The 18,769-nt window shown below is 38.6% G+C and overlaps 1 protein-coding gene across 1 annotated transcript in view; it reads right to left on the reverse strand.

Moving 5' to 3' along the window:
* Positions 1–18,769, reverse strand: part of JMJD1C (jumonji domain containing 1C) — a 159,313-nt gene that overhangs the window by 89,529 nt on the left and 51,015 nt on the right. The window contains 1 exon segment of the mRNA XM_033065496.1: positions 16,080–16,244. Within this exon segment, the coding sequence (XP_032921387.1) occupies positions 16,080–16,244 (165 nt within the window).

Below are 18,769 nucleotides of genomic sequence, written 5' to 3' on the forward strand. Positions count from 1 at the left end.
ACTGCCTTGTTAATCTCAAAGCCAAGTACTACTGAGTCAATGTCGATGAGGCAGAACTCTGGCCCTTCTCAACATACAGTATGAAAAAGAAATCTTGGCTAATGAATTTCATTGCTTGGTCTCAGACAGGAACTACATTATTTCCCCCACTCCACAACTGGTCCTACTTGCAAACTCATTCCCTCAGAGAGTGACTAATGCGTGGGACAGTTCAATGAGCAGTAAAATGTAAAGAACAAAGAGCACAGGTTTTGTCTGCAAGGCAGAAGACACAGAAATATGGTCTGGTGAACTCAAAGTCAACGAGGATGGGGGAAGAATGTCAGAAGATTCAGTGAAGGTGGATCCAAGCTACAGTCTGTGACATGGGACACCCAAAACCCTGCATTAAGAAAACCCAAACAACTCTGTGCACAACAAATTACTTGAAGAGCATGATAAAACCAATGGCCAAGAACTAAAATAGCTGAAAACATACAGGATGGAAAATCACTTTACATAAGGATTTTTTTTAAAAAACTCCTTTTCACTGCTCTAATGGGAAGGTTGTTTGAACACAACACTGCTTTCAAAAGAAACTCCAATCTTCCTAGCCTTAACTTATTACAGTTAATTTGTGGGTAATTCATACCCATCTTCTCATGCCTGTCTTGGAAATGGAAAATAAGGCCCAATTTCTGATAAATAAAAATTACTGTGGTTACAAGCATTCATGGTTATCTATATTCTTTAGTTTCTCACAATTCTGGATCACAGTTGGAAACAGAATTTCAAGTGAGAAGCAAGTACCTGCTTTGGCCTAATGACTTATTTTCCATAAGAAATTTGATATAAACATTTACTGGGTTTTCTCCATTTACTCTCTATAGTCAAAATGTTATTGCTGGCCAACATAACAGTATTCATGATTTATTGTGTTTTATAAATTTTGCAATGACTTTCCTGTTATCTCCCACCTTCATCTCTCATTCATGAAGATAAACAGATCTTTTAGTTCATTTCAAAGACAAATTCTAAAGGCAACCAACAAAAATCTGGACTTAGCTGAAAAGTCTATACTGAAACTGTACCAAGAAAGCAAATTGCAGTTTGAGTTTTAAACTCACAATGGAGATGCTAAGACCCTGGTTAACATCAGTGAAAAAGGTACATAAATGTTAAAGAGAACCAGTTCCCTGATAGAAAATAACTACCTTTCATAGTGTCACTATGCCAGAAACATCCATGGTCAAGTAACAGACCTGTACTTTTCTTTACACAGTTAAATTACAGAGATTAAAAAACAAACCCATCTGTGTCTCACTGTAAACACAAATACTAAAACATATGTTACAATGCCATTAACACACAAAAGGGATTGGTTATAATCCTGTAAAACCAGGGAAAAAGCCAGTCTGCCTTCCCTACTATCCAAAATTTGATGAAAATAACACTAACAGAAAGTCTGTTACAGCTTTCCAGTGTTCTGGGTAGGTGAGATGTCATCCTATCCCCAAGAGCAGGAAAATACAGGAGCAGTCAAATGACATCCAACAGCACCAACTTTCCCTGCCTGGATGTGTGGAATGGTTGCCCTTCCCGCTTTCATTTGCACATGGTATGCGCATTTGTAGCATTTTAGGATATGGCACCAATCTTTTTGTCACTGTGAGAGGAAGCTTAGGTTAGATATTCAGAGGAGGGTTTAAAAGGCACAATAAAAAGTGCACTGGTTATTCTAATAAACAATCTAGCATACAATCCTGTGTGTGCCAATATTGTCATTTGTGTTGAAGGAACTCCAAGTACGTCTGTCATTAAAAGATTGTGCAATTGCAGCAGCCAAAGATGTTGAAAACTGCATTCTACAACAGTGGCAATAATTTCAGAGCTGTGCACAAAAATGCAATTAATTACAGTTCACTTGGTGTTTTGACAGTAACACAGGAAAATAGCTTGGCCTAGAAAAAGCACATGATCAATTAAGAATGCCATCAAGCTCCCCTGAAGTGTAACTTTCTAGTAGTATGCATACATAGCACTTACACAGGGTGATTATCTTCCAAGATACAGGTTTCATATATATAAAGGACAGAAAAATCATAACTATGAATAAGAGACCATAGGAAAACTGTATCAATTCTTCCCTAACAAAAGCTTATCTGAGATATCCAAATTGAAAGGAAATTGCTGCATATTCAGACATCAGAGCTGCATTTCTGCCATTTCACATTTTTGGAGGAAAACGAGCAGAGTCACAGCAAGTTCTCTGCATATTGCACGTATCAGTCAATAAAAACTGTCCATGATCCCTCCATCTGCAAATCTCTGCTGCAAGAGCACCAGAGTCTGGACTGAGACACCACTGCTACCTGCAGATACCTTCACCAGCAAAGCTGATGGCACTTGGTGGAGGTTCATACAACTCTGCCTGTCAAGATGACAGCCTGACATCAGTTTAACAAGAAGTTCAACAAAAGTTCTGATGCAATTTCAAACCTGTAACTGATTTTTTCCACAGGAGAGCATCTTACTATACAGTAGAAAAACATCAATAAATAAATGCACACAGTGATTGCATTTTAGTTTTATGTTATTTACAAGATGACAGAGTTCTAAAAGACATTTCAGACTTGCTGTAATTCCTCCACAATTGTCCATAACTGCCTCAAGTACTGCTCCTGTATAAAAGGACTGGGAATCTTAGAAGATGACTGCACACAAATGCCTATCATTCTACTTGCCAATAAGCAATCAATTCATTACCACCTCTCAAGCTACCTTGTAAATGTGTCTTACCCAGGAAGTAAACCAGATTCAATTAGGTCTGTCCTAAGTAATCTAAGAGAAGAAAATAGTTCAAAAGGGGAGAATACAGGGGTGGTGATGCCCATTTTTCAGAATTCAAAGGAGTAGCATCTTGTCTCAAATTTCAGTAAAGCATCTGGTATCAGCAACATCAAATAAGCAGTTTACAGAGGTGTTGATGCTTCTTCATGTACAAGTCATTACTAACAAGATCCCTGAAAGGAAATGTCTTATGGTGCATCTTCAAACTCTCCTTTCTGTAAGCTACAAAGATATACCCTGTCATTTCTGTAGCGCTTTATGTAATCATGATGTGGGGGGAAAAAAACCAAAAGAGTTGATTTTACATTTAGAAGCACTAAAAATTTTTAATTAATAACTTGGACTAAAGTACTACAAGTACTTTAGAATAGTAAAATTTAGAATTTAGAACAGTAGAAGTACTACTACAAGCAAGAGCATATGTGGACAAACAGAAATTCTGGAACCAAAACCAACAGGCTTTAGCTTGGTAACTGAGCCTTACAGAACACTGAATAATAGGATCACAGAATATGCTGAGTTGGAAGGGACCTACAAAGGTCATCCTATTCCAGCAAATACTCCAAAGCACATAGGAACATAGTTCCTTAAAAAGACAGTTACACTCAAATGCAAAAAATTCTGTAGAACACATAAACAGATTTTGGCTGTATTATATGAAGTTCCATTATTATACTTTCAAAATAACTACATATATCAGCCAATGATAAAAAGTACTATTCATCTAAATGTTTCGGTGATTCCAATAACATCCATGCACTCACAATCAGCCCTACTAATCAGTAGTTTATTCCTATTGTAATGGTACTACTACAGTTTGCAGCAATTCAGTATATGCATTTAAAATCTCAGTAAAGCCCTTCAAATAAAATACGCAATAATTTTTCAAAGCCATCTGAAACTATAGCCAAGAATGGAAATATAATTTTGCATAATTTATTATAAGAAATTAGGTACTTACCCAATGTCCTAGACTCAAAATTGGTGAGAAGTTTCAAATTAAAATACTCAGTCCGGATTTTTTTCAGAATTATGTATTATACGTAAGAATAATTAATTTTTTTCTTACACAGATCTATTCAAAAATTGTTTAACTAATAGACCAAAACTTTTCCATGAAACAGTCAAAGTGGAACACAATAGCAGCTAATAAAAGACAAAAAAGCTGAATACATTTTTTTTTTCCAATGACTGACTGGTGGACATTCTGAGAGTTGGTAGACAAAAACTAAACACTCTATCATTAATTGTGTTAATAATTCACCTATCTGTAAATAAGAAGTCAGACTTAAGGTTAAGTGGGGTCTGCCGTATTTCTCTAGTAAAGTATTAATTACTGTAAAAGGATATTACTTTCAAACAAAGATCAGTTCCCTAATCAATAGAAGTCTATTTTGATTGCTCACAAAATCAGCCTAATGAATACTCTTCTGAAATTGTTTTGGTTCCCCAAGACTTTATATAGCCCTAAATATATAGTCCTTAACACTCATTCACCTTCTGGTATTAAAGATACTGTTTGCAAAAATGCTTTAAGCATGCAATGTACATTAAGTAAAATACAATATCTCAAAGTCTTAATAATAACTATTGCTGAAGTAACCTCAGGCTTTCCTGCAAAGAGGTGCAGATTAAGTTAGGGGGAAAAAAACCAATCCCAAAACCAAAGTTTCACTGTATGTCTTTCCCCCATGTGTGTGCTCTCACAGCACAGCTGGTCTGTAGCTGGGCAAATAATTTGGCCATGAATAAGAAACTCAGTTCAGGGAGCCTGGTTTGATGAACAGGTCCCTGGGTGAACAATGATAGGATATATTCAAACCCAAACAGGGACTTCACCCAATCACATTCTGTCCTAAGCTGCAGACCTCTCACTGATCTTTAGCTGGGCAGTCCAAGATCCAACCCATCAGTTGTCTAGACCCAGGAAATTCAAACCCCTTACATAAGCAAGTTCCAAACAAAAAATCTGGCTGTTTTGTCACGTGATCCTCAGAATTCGTGTCGTTTATCTGTCTCTGACCAACGACCTCATGTAACAGATTTACGTGAATATATCACGCAGTAGATGCCAGAAAACCAGAAGTGTTCTAAACTCACTGAGAACATAAAGTGGTTTGTTGATACCTGATGATTTGCAAAAAATTAAATGGTGTTCAGCGTTGTTTCAGTGTTGTTTCACTGCTATCCATCTGTTCAGGACAGACATCACCCTAACAGGACAGACTTCGCAAAGAGAAACACAAATGCCTTCAGTTTAAGTTTTTGCTTTTTCTTTCAAAAAGTCATTGGATGTATCTTTGCCATTTCTAGCCCTTGACTCAACTTCCTGATTTAGCCAGCAGCTGGAAGGATGTTAATCCAAAGGTATGAGAAAGGAAGTGGTAAAACAATATGCTCCCAGCCCTGGCCTCTGCATGTGCACAGCAAATGGACTTTGAACCCACAGCATATTAAAAAAAACCTGTATTAAGTGAGGACAGGAAAATTGCTCAGCAGAAGAAACCAACCTGTGCCTTCAGCAGCCTTCTCCTCTATCCTTCTCTCCCATCAATACTCCCTCACAATTCCAGGTAATCTGTGATTAGGCAGTAACTGCACCACAGTCATCATCATGAATGGTATGACCTGCAGCCAACCAACATTTCCACTCCTCCTGCCCAGCTGGGGCAAACACAGAGCCACCAGATCCAAGAAGACCTTCAGAAACTCCGATCACATCCATGCCAACATAACTGGTGCAACACGAAGTTCAGAAAGTAACATGTGTTCCTATACAAAAATGCACATGGAAAGAAGTGGCAAGTACTTCAGGAGACTGCTCTTGTGACACTGAAGTCAGGAATAGAGGACATAGGGGGTTTACTGCTTCAGGGTTTGTTTTTCCAAAAAAATGCACACGATAGTCACTTTGCTACAAAATTAAGTTAGCAGAAAGTTTAAGATGCTAAAAATACAAAACACAGATTCCACTCAGCTACCCTCCTCATGCAAGTTAAATACTTCAAGCTGACAGTCTGTTCCTGAACTTTCCTATGTTCAGTTTTCTCAGTTAAGATAAATTTAAAAAGCAAACACACAAGATGTAAAACGTCAAACTGTTGCTAGAACAACTTCAGCAGTGCATGAGGTTGCTGTGGAAATTTTACTTTTCCTGTCCTCAAGAAACTGCCATGTATGGAAAAGATTGCTCATGATAAATATATCACTAACATCGCATTTATAATGCTTTAGCACCTATGATTTTTATGTCCAAATACTTGATTTAGCTGTTTTAGTGTAACTGAAGACCCACAACATCTGCCAGCAAAATAAATTTCTGTTAATGGCAAGTAACTACCAACATCTCATTTCAAACTTTTTTTCAAATGCAGTGCCCTGAGAATGACAAAATGAAACAAAAAAAATATAATAAATCAAACGTGATCAATACAATTCAAGTATAGACAATGCATAATAGAAATAAACAGTAACACTTCATTCTCACATATATGTCTGCTTGGTTCACAAGTGCTTAGTGCAAACTAAAAGAATAGTTTGTGCAATGGAAGGGACAGAGATTCTGCATCTAACTGAGACTGAGGTGGGTTTAAGGCACAGTGCCAAAAAGGGGAGGTAGCAGCATGGCCCTTTCAGCATTACCAAGAGACCTTAGAGGCACAGTTACCTTGTATGCACGTCTGTTACCAAAATACAGGGGGAGCTGAAGGATATGCTTTCTTGGGAATACCAAAGAGATCTTCATTTGAAAAATACAGAACTTTTGCCCTTAACTGGGAAAACACAGTGCCTGGTGCTGATGGTCACATTTTTACTTTATTTTGACATGAATTTCACCTGATGCTCCAATGTCTCAGCTGTATGAGAATGGGAGGAACAGGAATGCACCAGGCCCCATGTATCCACTGTAACCTACTGAAGTACCTTCTACAGAAGAAGGTCATCACATTTTGGGTGGGTTTTCCACACTGCTATATATGTAAGTTGGACATTGAGACTTCATACAACACATCGTGGTATTCACTGTTAAGCACAGGAGAAACTGCTGGAATTCTGGGAAAGAAGAACATGAAGCTCATAAAATTCTAATTATGCTTTCCATAACTTACCTTACTCAAGTAAGCATGATGAGAGCAGTGTTTCACTGTTGTACAGCTGACAATTTATTAATGCACAGAAAGAGCAGTGGAGATCTGAAGAGTGGGTGGCTTTCAAAATTAGCTGCTAAATGGATTTGACAGATGTAAAGCCCAGCTGCTCCTCCTGCCATCACAAGAGAAACACTGAGCAATATCTGGAGATGGAGGTCTTCTGGCACAGCTTTCCTTAATCTGGACAGCCACTGCTGGGATGCAGGACAAGTACCATGCTGACATCTCTCCCTCACTACACAGACTCTCAACAGGTATAGTTCAAAAGATAGGCTTTTAAAGAATGTTTTTAACATATAGAGAAAAAAATTCTGTTTGTGTGCATATCTCTATACACACAATCTATAAATACACTTCCACACACATGTATGTAATGTATAGACTTATAAGTCATAATTTATATAAACAGCACCACGTAAGACTGACAGTGATGAGTCTAATGTAGATACACAATCACCTTCCAAAGTTCAAGCTCTGGAAGTTGAACTTACACAATACTGTGCTTAAATAACCACTTGCATCCTCCAGCCTATATCCTGCTCACTGTGCTATCTCCAAAGTAGAGCTATATTTCTAATTAACTGAAAAAAATGCAGATAATCTAGACAGCTACAAAGCAATTTTTTTTCTTCAGCACAAGTGAAAATTTTGTTCTCATAAATGCTGTTGGGGAAAAAAACCTCAAATACTTAAGACTTTCCAGTGAATTCCAGAGAATCCAGCATACCTCGTGGCTCTTCTACACAAAGCTGTGCAGTAGGTCAACACTGAAGCCAAATTGTGAATACAGTTCAGATACACTGACACTAACTTCAGTCCAGCTGACTGGGTTACCAACAGGAGTATAACCATATTTCCAAACCAGCCTAGGTTCCAGCAATATCAGTTATAAATATCAGTTATCAATATGCAAGCAGTCACCCTGCACTGAGCTCCCTGCAGCCGTGGCTTCAACTGCTCGGCTTTAAGTGTCCAGCTTGTATATGGAACCTCAAGATGCTTTATGTCTGTCTTTTACAGAAAGACATGTAAATCATCACCAGCATTTCACTGCTATCTGGCTTTGGAACAGGTGCAAGAGACAGAGGCACATCAACTGGGAGGATTGCTGGAGAATGCTACACAGTGTGTAAGGTTTTTTAAACTGGCACAACCCTTGGAGAACAAGTAGTGCTTTACAAGCAGGAAAGAACCTAAGGTAAAAAGACATCCAGGATGCTGTGACATACTAAAGCAGATTTCTCTATATGAGCTGCCAAAATGGCAGCTCCCAGTCCAGTATGATCAACATGAGTTGTGGTTACTGTTGAAGTCTAGAAAATACTCAATTTGTTTGGAATTCTGTAACTTCTATAAATGAAATTAACATTAAGAGCTATCCTTAGCACAGCACTTAACTACAAAAAAATTTTTTTTTTAAAATTACATAAGCATGTTTTTATAAAACTAAATCCTTTCACACACAAAAAAAGCTTACTAGTACAAATTTAAAAAGAAGGTAAAATGGAAGCCTGCCATTAGCCAACAGCTCAAGAGAAAAAAATTTGGAACAACCAATGCAGTAGTGTAAAGTGCACAGAAAGTACCAGGGCCACCTAGAAAACAGCACTGCAGTGAGGCTTTCCATCCCATCACTCACTTCCAGAGTGGAAAGCCACAGGGCAACACCCATATTTCAAAACCAAGCATCTGGGAAGGTAGATTCCAGTTTATTGCTCTTCATTTGGGGCATGTCCTGGGAAGGTAATGGCTCTCCCTAGAAGGTTGCACGGAGAGCAGTGACTCCCAGTAAGCAGTAGTTTATAAGAAGCAGGTGCCAAAGTACACAGGCGGGATGTGGTACTGCTTGAGATGTTTATGTTCTGTGGGAATATTACAGTAATGTAATCTCCTACAAAGTAATCTTTGAACCATCTCCAAGTGCTGTTTCTGCATGTTACTGTCTTTCACAATGCAGCAAAAATCAGGTCATTTATGCTCTGCTGAGTCAGTTACTTAAATTTTCTCTTCCCCAAGCTCTAAAGTTTTCCAAAAGCTGACAGCTTCCAAGCATTTTCTCCTCTATTGCATATATCTCATCTTTACCCCATATTACCAAGGGATACAAGCACTAGAATTTTAATTCAGAGAATAAAGTACCTGAAAAAAACACTATTCTTTTTTGATTGTTTTCACTGGAAACTACGGTACTTCCTTCCCTCAAATTTGAAATATCCTCAAAGTTTTTACTTATTTTTAGGACTCAGAAGACCAAGTCTTCTCTTTGCCTTACTTTTCATATACACAGTAATCCTTTGTGAATTAATTTCTTTTTACTGCTGGTGTATTTTGAGTGTCTGCTGAGGATTTAATTATAGGATCTAGCAGAGTATACCTCTATTTTTCATTGCACAGAGAGAGAGAGTAGGCTCCAATGAAGTAACTGAATATGCAGAGGAACATCAGCAATACCTACAGAAGCTCCTGATTTTGACAGGGATCAAAATGAGCCATGGGATCAACATATAAAAGATAAACTGTGGAGACCCTGGGGCCTGCCAGAGACAACAGTTGTCATGCTCTGGAAGGAGGGATATTGAAGTTGTCAAAGATGCACTTAGGGCATGGCGATGAAAGGCTTCTCCCCACAGTCCTTTGCAGGTTTATGTTAATGTGCCCCAGTTCTGTTCTCTTCATTGGCCCAGACTGCCCTTGTCTTCCCTATATGGCCTTTCCCATGACTGTTCTCCCTTTCCCTGATCCCCATTGGCCTCAGTTTGCTGCAGTATCCCATCCCTATCACCCCACTGGTTTCCCCAGTCCCTTACCCTGCCTTATGCACCATTTTCCCTATTCCCATTGGACCCTGATCCCATGTTCCACTCCTCTTTCCCCATATTTCAACCTGGTTCCTTCCATGCTCCTGGTCTTTTTCCCTGGACCCTTTGCCTGTGTTGGAATAAGCCTGGCCTGACCCTATACAAGGACCCTTCCTGCCTCTTCTCCATCTGCTGCATTAGCTACCTGGCATGTACAATTTTTTCCCATCTTGTGAGTGAGCCTGTGCCACCAAAGCAACTCTTTCCTTACTGGAGACACTTTCGGAAGGTTGCGGCACCTCATCATCACCCGCTGCAATAAAACTTACTCATAAATGCTAAAATTAGATCATGAAGACAAAGAAGGAAATAAATCCTTGAAAGAGTGAAAAAGTGGTAGTGTGCAACAGAAACAGAAATGAACAAGGAGCCTGTTCTACTTTCCATTATCATGCCAAAAATAAAGAATCTGATTTGCCTCAAGAACCTCTGGAAGCCCTGTAGAAGCTTGTTGCACAAACTCTTCAATCATGATAGAAATGACAATTAACTGGCACTTTGAAAGTATTTGCTTCATAATCCAACACAACCAAGCCATCTGAAGCAGAATGCAGTCAAGTAAAGGGATTCTGCAACTGACAGCTGGAACAAAGGGGCAGAGAGGGAGGAGAGAAAAGGTTACATAAGGTCAGAGGACAAGTCTTCTCTTCCATGTATCCAGGAACACTTCTCCTCATATACTTTATGGCTAAGTGCCTTAACATGCAGTCAGCACATGAACATACTGGGCTCATTAACGTCTAATCAGAACAAACACATCCACTGCCACCCAAAACAAATATCATTTTGTTCCTCTCTAAGATGACCTCCTCATCAGCATGACAGTCAGGTTGAAGACCCACAGTCCCACATGTGCCACTGGCCATTGTAAATCAGATTCTCACAATGGAAAAGGGTTCATCATTGCCAGTGAAGATTCAGTCTTTGTCCCTGTTTTTGCTATAAGTCTGGCTAAAGCTCTACATTCTTCCAGAGCCCTGCTCAGAGTCCCAGGAAAGACTGGTTTTTCAAGGCACTGGTTTAGCAATGATTTCACTCGTTCCAAGAAAGTGAGACAGGCAAACAGGCATGCTCATTTTTTTTACTGGGGCAGGGGGGAAGTTGAGTTGTTCTTCCAGCCTCCCCACCTTAGGAGATATGCATATTCAGGACCTCTTCATGAAAATGTATTTTAGCTTTTATCTATATATTCCTCAGAAACATAGAATTGCAGGAGAACCAGTTCTTGCTGTATACTAGTCCTGAAACTGGCAGTGACAGTTACTGCAGACCTTTGTATTAGTTGAGACCAAAGGGCAAATCAGTTGGTTTGACAAGGTGAGTACTGTAAAGCTAATGAAGCATTGTCTTCATATTCAGAGCAACAAAATACTATGGGGTTTCTTCTGATTTATTATATATGTATTCAGACTGAATTCACAAGCAGCACTGGTTGGTTTATAGGTATTAAAAAAGGCAACACATACTTCACAAAACAAGGTCTACCCAGTAGAACACATGAAGCACCCTGACTCACCATCATCCCAAGCACCCAGCTCTGCCCTGCCAGCTAAATATACTATTCCCCAGTCCTGTTTTTAATCACAGTATACTGAGTTAAACTGTTTCCTCTTTGGACACCTATCCTGCACAAGACCAGTTTCTTCCAAAAGGCAAAGGCCAACATAAGATAATACTTTTCCTTTTCTGTTCTACAACAGCCTCTTTCTTTCTTGTTACAGAAGTTTCTCAGGCGTGTTCTTCTTCCATGTATCCACTTTTCTCTATATCCAGTTTCAATCCTTTTCTTTCCAACTTCTTGTGTTCTCCTAGATCCTTTGCCTGAAAGTACAAACTTGCCGTAAACTATCAACCTTAAACTCATTTAATCATAACTGCATTTTCCATTATTCTTTCCCTCTTTTCTTTCCAAGATGATGGAACATGCTTCTTAAAATGCCTGTCTGAAATGTCTTTCTTTCATTTCTATCCCTAGACCTTCAATAACAAATATGCATTTCAGCATATCATTCAGGTTTCCAAAACTCTCTTCCCAAACAAAATTAGGAAAAAGACACTCAGCCCACACCTTCCTATGCCTAAAACATGTACAGTTGATGCTGTGAAAAAACGTGAATTGCTATCGATGTTTCTACCATAGTGCCCTCTGCTAGTAAGTCTATCACCTTAAAACTTTTCCTGCACAATATTCTATTATTTTCTAAAAAGTCTCTAGCTGCTTCTATTATTTGTCATCTCATTTTCTTCCTCTGTGCTTCATTTCTAGATATTTTAATATGCAATTAGAGAGGCAGTAATTAAATTCAAACTGACAGCTCACAGAAGCATTCTGTTCAGTCCACCTTAAAACCTTGGCTCTAATTTGTCATCCTGCCCACACATGTACTTCTATCTCCCCTCTTGGCTGCTGAGGGGATACCACCATATTCCTAAGACTTCAGACTGAATTATATCATATGCATGATTTTATCACTGAGCTCTAACATCATAGTACCCAAATTATTTCTACATCAGTAAATTAATTTACTCTCCCTAAAATACAACTACTCTTTATCTACCTACAGGTCAAAAAATTTCATGTCAATTATTCATCATGTCAATTGCTGCTAAGTTATTTCTGAGAAATTCAAAACCCTATTCTGCCTCATTTTGGAAGTACTGGTGATTCCCCTAACCCATCACTTTGAGCCTATCACTCCTGTCTTTTTGAATCTTTGTGATATCTACCCCCCTTTATTTTACTAACCCAAACTGATGCCTTCAATTTCAATCTTATCTTGGCTACTTTTTTAAATCCCTGAAGTGGAAATGCACACCACTCACTTCTACTTACCTACACTCTTTTTTCAGAATCCATACTTTCATTTTTTCCTATGCTAACAGTTTGGCCAAGAAGTTTTCTCCTCCAGTGACATCTGTAAAGCATCTCTATTACTTCAAGGTAAACAACAAGCACTGTTTACCAAACAACTTCTTCCCCAGTATCCAGGCTACACATACACTGACATTGCTTATCACTATTGCCATTTCTTTAGGCTTCTTGACAGTCTTTTCTTCTATGACTGCAAACACCTCACATGCAGGGTGATTTCCAGTTATATCAGCTAGGCCGCCAAGTCCTCCAGTGCTCCCAGGAAATCATCTCACAGGGAAAAAAAGCATTTGATTGCAGCATGAACAACCTGAGACACTACAGCTCCTCCCTCCTCCTCAGCCTTGCAAGTGACAGAGGTTTCCAGTCAAAGTCATCACTTGAAGTCATCACAATGAAGCTTATTACTGGGAATAGGACTACAGGTTCATTTACAGCCAACTCTTCACCTGAGGCAGGAACTCCACTTAAGAAAATATAATCTCATCATGAGAGAAACTGAATTCAGGTGATAAGTCTACTCCTCTCCAGTTACTGAGTTTCTAAACAAGGAGAAAGAGCCAGTACTTCCCATCTCCTCCCTTTCTCAGCCTGACTATAGAGGCTAAAATCTTAAAGTACAGCTCCACAAGGTCAATGGATGCTGTGCTTTCAGGAATAGCTACACCTCAGGCACTTTAAAATAGCAACATTTGTAAACAACCTGCATTCTAGAAATGTCATCTATAAAGTGGAGATTACATCATATCACACAAATGAGTGAAGAAAACAGTAACTGTGATGTACTCAGACACTAGACTGATAATTACCCACAGAAAGTTCTGCAGCAATTGCAGACCTTGTCTTCTGCTCAGCCTTGAATACCATACAGTAAATACAGGGTACTTTAATCAAAGAAGAAGAGAAGGTGATAAGAACCATCTAAATAAATAAGCAGTTTTCATGCACTCCACCGAAGGTAAAGATCCTAGAGAAATACTACATTAAATTTTCTAAAATATTCCTTTGCTCCGTTTACCTTAGCATCCAAAATAAAGCTGTACCAAAAACTTTTATTTTGGTATGATTTTTCTTCAATATTGTTCACATGCATGGGAACTCGTGAAACTTTTCCTTTAAAGGCTACATCAAGACTCCACTTTTTCAAAATGTGTGTATTACCATGACTACAATTAGGATTTCACATAAAAGTGCAAATATTCCTACTGCTGTTCAACAAATTTTTTACCACCTTTTTCATGTTTTCTTAATTTTAGTAAGTCTTGTTTCAGAAAATAAACAAACCAAACACCCCCCACAGGAAAATGCACCACACAAACCTTCACTGAGCTCATCCACTCCAGTCCACCGCAGTGTTTTGACAGTCTGGCAACAAAACCCAAAAGTTACATGCTACTTTGAGCACCCTCATTGTTCCCCATGCCATGGTGTGCTCAGAGGTGCTATTGATACAGAGCAAAACCTTGGGAGGTCTCTGTGGAAGGCATTTGCTCTAATTACAGCTAATATCCTGTATCCACATTTTCCCTCAAATATGTTTTTGCTGGAATGGATAACGAGAGGGTTTGACTCAGGAAACAACTGCTAGAACATCTGTAGGGAGGCAAGTACCAATGCTGAGAACTTGTCATCCTTAACATCTGAAAACTGTGACCTGACAGGCTATTTGAGCCTCACTTCAGACTATACAATTTCAACTTTTTAAGTGTAAAAGCAGGAGGCAGATCTTTTGAAAATCTTCCTTCTCATGCCTATCAGCGGCCTCAAGAATGTAAACATGAAAAAAAAAAAAGGAATCTATAAGACAGAGATGGAAGAAGAAAAGTTTTTGCCTTTTGCTGGACCAGCACAAGCTTGATAAAAGCGTCTGTTTGGAGAAAGAGTCAACCAAAACACTTCCACCCATTAGCAAATACATACTTTCAACTTGTGAACAGGATCAGCAGCCAAACCATAATACTTTATAGAAATACACCCCTTCTAAACCCAAGAAGGATCTCTATCCTAGAGGGTGAAATTAAAAGCATGTAAAATAGCAGAGTATTTAGATACTAAGCTAAGTTTTTAACAGATTTTAAAACACTCAGCTCAATCAAGGAGAGATGGTGGCTTCAAAGAGCAAATAACATGGCTCCCTAAAACTAAAAATTCTTGCTCAAAGATATACTAACTTGCCTGTACAAGCAAATATATGACTCAGCCTGTACATCCAGAAAGTTAGCTTCCTTTGCTCAAGTACCTTAGCACAAACATACAAGCTGAGTCAAGTAAGAATATTAACTGAAGAGGAGTAAGTAGATCCAAAATCATCTATGGCTTTTTTATCAGACTGCTTCACGACCTTCAGCATGACTACCCCAGCTTTTTTATTTTTATTATTTATAATAACAAAAATATTATCCCGCAACAGCATTCCAAGAAATCCATCAGGTGCTCAGAGACAAGAATATGAAAAGTATCTTGAAAAAAGCCAGAGGAAAAAAATATCATCATCTAAATTCATTATGACTGTAAACACCAAAAAAACCAAGTGTAAAGTTACAGGTATTAAGCTTATTATCAAATATATCTAAGACTTCCCTTCATCATTTTCACAAATGTGTTGGAGCCCCCTTTCACCTACCATCTGTGAGGAATCTTCCCCAACTGTATACAAAGCAAAACCATCCAATACAGTAGGTTCCCAAAGTCTCACATCTATTTGGCTCTTCTGAAGACTTTGATAGCACTACCAGTTTCTTTGGAGAAAAAATGCATACATGTTTACTGCTTTTTAGATTATTTCATCAGATATATCTAAAGGCATGTCACAAATGCACACAGCCTCCTAGCAGTTATCTCAACAGCTTTAAATGCTTGGGCACCAATCCAGAAAGAATAGAGTCACAAGCATCACCTCATAAGTCAGGCAAACAATTACCACTTACTTCAATAATCTTTTTTCATCTTTCTGAACTCTGACCTGAATTTCAGATAACTTCTTTGTGGAAGCTAAGGGTACACAATCTTAAGGGTTTATTTTTCACCTTAATTCCAATTCTCCCCAGAGCAGTAAGATGTGTTATTAGTAAGTTTACATAGTCAAAGCATGTTACAAATATAACGTGACATTAATCCTATTATGTCACTCAGAGACACTTCTGCAATGCTTTAGGTTGATTCAAAAAGGAAGATGAGTGACTGTTATCACATCACTCCACCCCTCCAATACAAACAAGCTTTACTAGTTTTTTCTTATCCTTTTCTTACCATTCGTCCCCTCCATGCTCATCACTTCCCATCATCACTGGAGTAACCTAGACAGTTTCTTAAGGACCAAATTAAAGAGAATTAAATGCTCTAGTAAATGCAATTGTTAAAGTATCTTACCAATGCAGGCCATTGAATTTGTTTGATCTTTGATCCCTGAGTCTGGCTTGGGTCCTTTCTTTTTGCCCAGACCAGCTGGTACTCCACCAAGAAGGTTGCAAAATCTTCATAAACTTTAACCCATTCTCGCTTTTCCCATTCAAGGTCATCAAATTCCACATACACCTGGGGAAATGTAAGAAAGGAAAGGACATACATTATTGCATATACACAGCATGTGTTTATCTATGCACATTTTTCAATGCATACATTAAAAAAATTAATGCAGGGGGTTTTTTATTACCCATTTTAATGTTATGATTTTGAAATTATATAATCAGTTCCTGCACCACAGAAGACAGTTTTCTTGGCAGTGCATTTGTGCTGAAGAGAGGAGAGTTACATCTACTAAAACATTATCACTAACACTGGGTATCTTATGAGCAAAAGGCATTACACTAAGTATTTAATAGTAGCATTCAAGTAATACATGCAGCTACCTACATAATCCATAAGTTTTAAGAATACTTCTCATTTTCAGTTCAAATATATGTCATGCAATACAAACCAACCAAGCAATGAAATGGTTTTAAGGGAAAGAGAAAAAGAAGTCAATTGGAACACCACCACAAAGGACACCCTGAGCCTGCAGACCTTGCTACTGCAAGCAAGTCTAACACACAGCAGCTCACAGAAGCAGCTCAGTTTCTTGCCCTTTCTGTCCTCCTCCAATCTGGCTCAAAAAACCAAAGCAAACAAGAAAACAATACCACCACAGTTTGTTTCCAGCCCAATTAATAGTTTGCAACTATTTGATCTTGTGCTATCCCTGTCCCTCTCCCCAGCACAGAACAGCTGTACCTTCTCCCTTCAGCTGCATTCACTAAACTACTAAATACAAACCTTTTGTCTTCTCTTGTGCAGGGAGAGCGATCTCAAAGCTATCCAAATTCTATTTGCATTACCAAACACGACTCTGCTAAACCCGCTACTTTTCAAAGTTACAGAATTTATTTTATATTAAAAAATAATTCAGTGTATTAAGTTGCTCTCTTTTCCCATTCATGAGAAATTTCATAAGAAAAATCAGCTGGCAAAATACAAAAAAAAAGTCACTGCTTGTTACACTAAGTGGAGAAGAAGGGAAATTATTTCCTGCCCTTCTGAACTTCAGCCTTCAGCCACACCCAAAGCTATTTCCAAAACTGGAGTTTCTTCCTCTATCTGCTTCTGAGAACTTAAAATCACTGCCACAGAAATATTCTTCTAACTCTGGTTAATTTTAGGCCTACAACATACTTTCTTGTCTAGACTTTCTGTCTCATGCTTTCAAACATGTCCTACTGAGTGCTCCTTCTCATCTTGTCCTTCTCCCATCTGAGTATACTTCTATTTCCACCAAGGCACTTCTCATTCCCATACCCACCATCTCAGTTTTCCCCCACAGATAATTTAAACCCATATTATTCCCACTCCATTCCCATACACACGCCTTTTCCCTTCCCTCTTTAAAGCATCAGATCAAGAAGATCCTCTTGCCCCCCCCGTTCATTACTACAGCTATCATCACCTCTTATTCTAACAAAGCAAGTAGAACAGCAGCAAAAACTGTTTTCACCATAAAACCCCCCTTTTTAACAACTTAATTTCTAGAGACTAATTCTAAAATATGTAATAAAGTTGCAGAATATTAATTTCTTAACCAAAAGAGTTAGCAGGAACAGTAAACAGAGTAAAACTTTAAAACACTGGCAGGAAACCACATCATATCCCAAATCATTCTAGTAGCATTCATTATCTTGTATTTGCAGCTACTTTGAACCCTTCTGGAAAAACATTTACTTGTAAATTTTGTCACTTGATCAATTGTAAAGACAACCTTCAACGCCAGTACAGTTAAAAACCATTCTCTAAATTCACTTTCCTCCTGGCCTCTCCTCCTGCAAATTCCACTCAATTATTTCAGACTGGTCAAATAATTTTGTTTTAGTATCTGGAAAGACACTTCACTTAGATAGTCTGTAGCAAGATGTTAAGAGGTTAACACCAGATTTCACACAACATCAAATTTTTAAAACAATAGGAGGCGAGAGGAATCAAGTGAATAAATATTTTTGAAAAGCACAGAGAAGTCTAAAGCAGAGTTAGCAGTTTAAAAGCAGCCACACTGCATCATGCTGTATCTCCTGGACGCTGGCCAAAACTTGTGGAAAGCTGTGATACAATCTAGCGTTTGTGTGCAAGTTTTACACTCCAAATAAACTGAAATCCAGCCCAGCAAGAGTGGGAGTTACTGCTGAGCTATCTGCAGAGTCTCCTGGCACCATATAATTAGATCTGCAAAGGAGCAGTTCCAAGAAAAGTGGAGAATGGAGCGTGGCGCAGAGCCAGTCTGCCATTGCTCAGGGCACCACATCCCACCTCTAGTACGATACACACACAATACTTGGGAATTACTCCTGCCAGCTTCCACCACTTTCACATTCCCATGCCAAGATTGCTAGTTTTTTTTAACTATCTGCTGGCTTTTTAAAGTTTATTTTTGAAAAGCAGAAGCAAGAGAGACAAAATGCAGTGCCTGGTTATGGCCCATTCTCTGTTTGGCTGGAAAATTATTTTTTCTAAGGCAACAGTAAAGTCTCTGAAGAATAGAGGCTTCTGCTTTCTCTGCACATTGACCTCCCACACAGAAACAAGCACTCCCAAACAAC

The sequence above is a fragment of the Catharus ustulatus genome, chromosome 8 (genome assembly GCF_009819885.2).
Source record: "Catharus ustulatus isolate bCatUst1 chromosome 8, bCatUst1.pri.v2, whole genome shotgun sequence".
Lineage (NCBI taxonomy): Eukaryota > Metazoa > Chordata > Aves > Passeriformes > Turdidae > Catharus > Catharus ustulatus.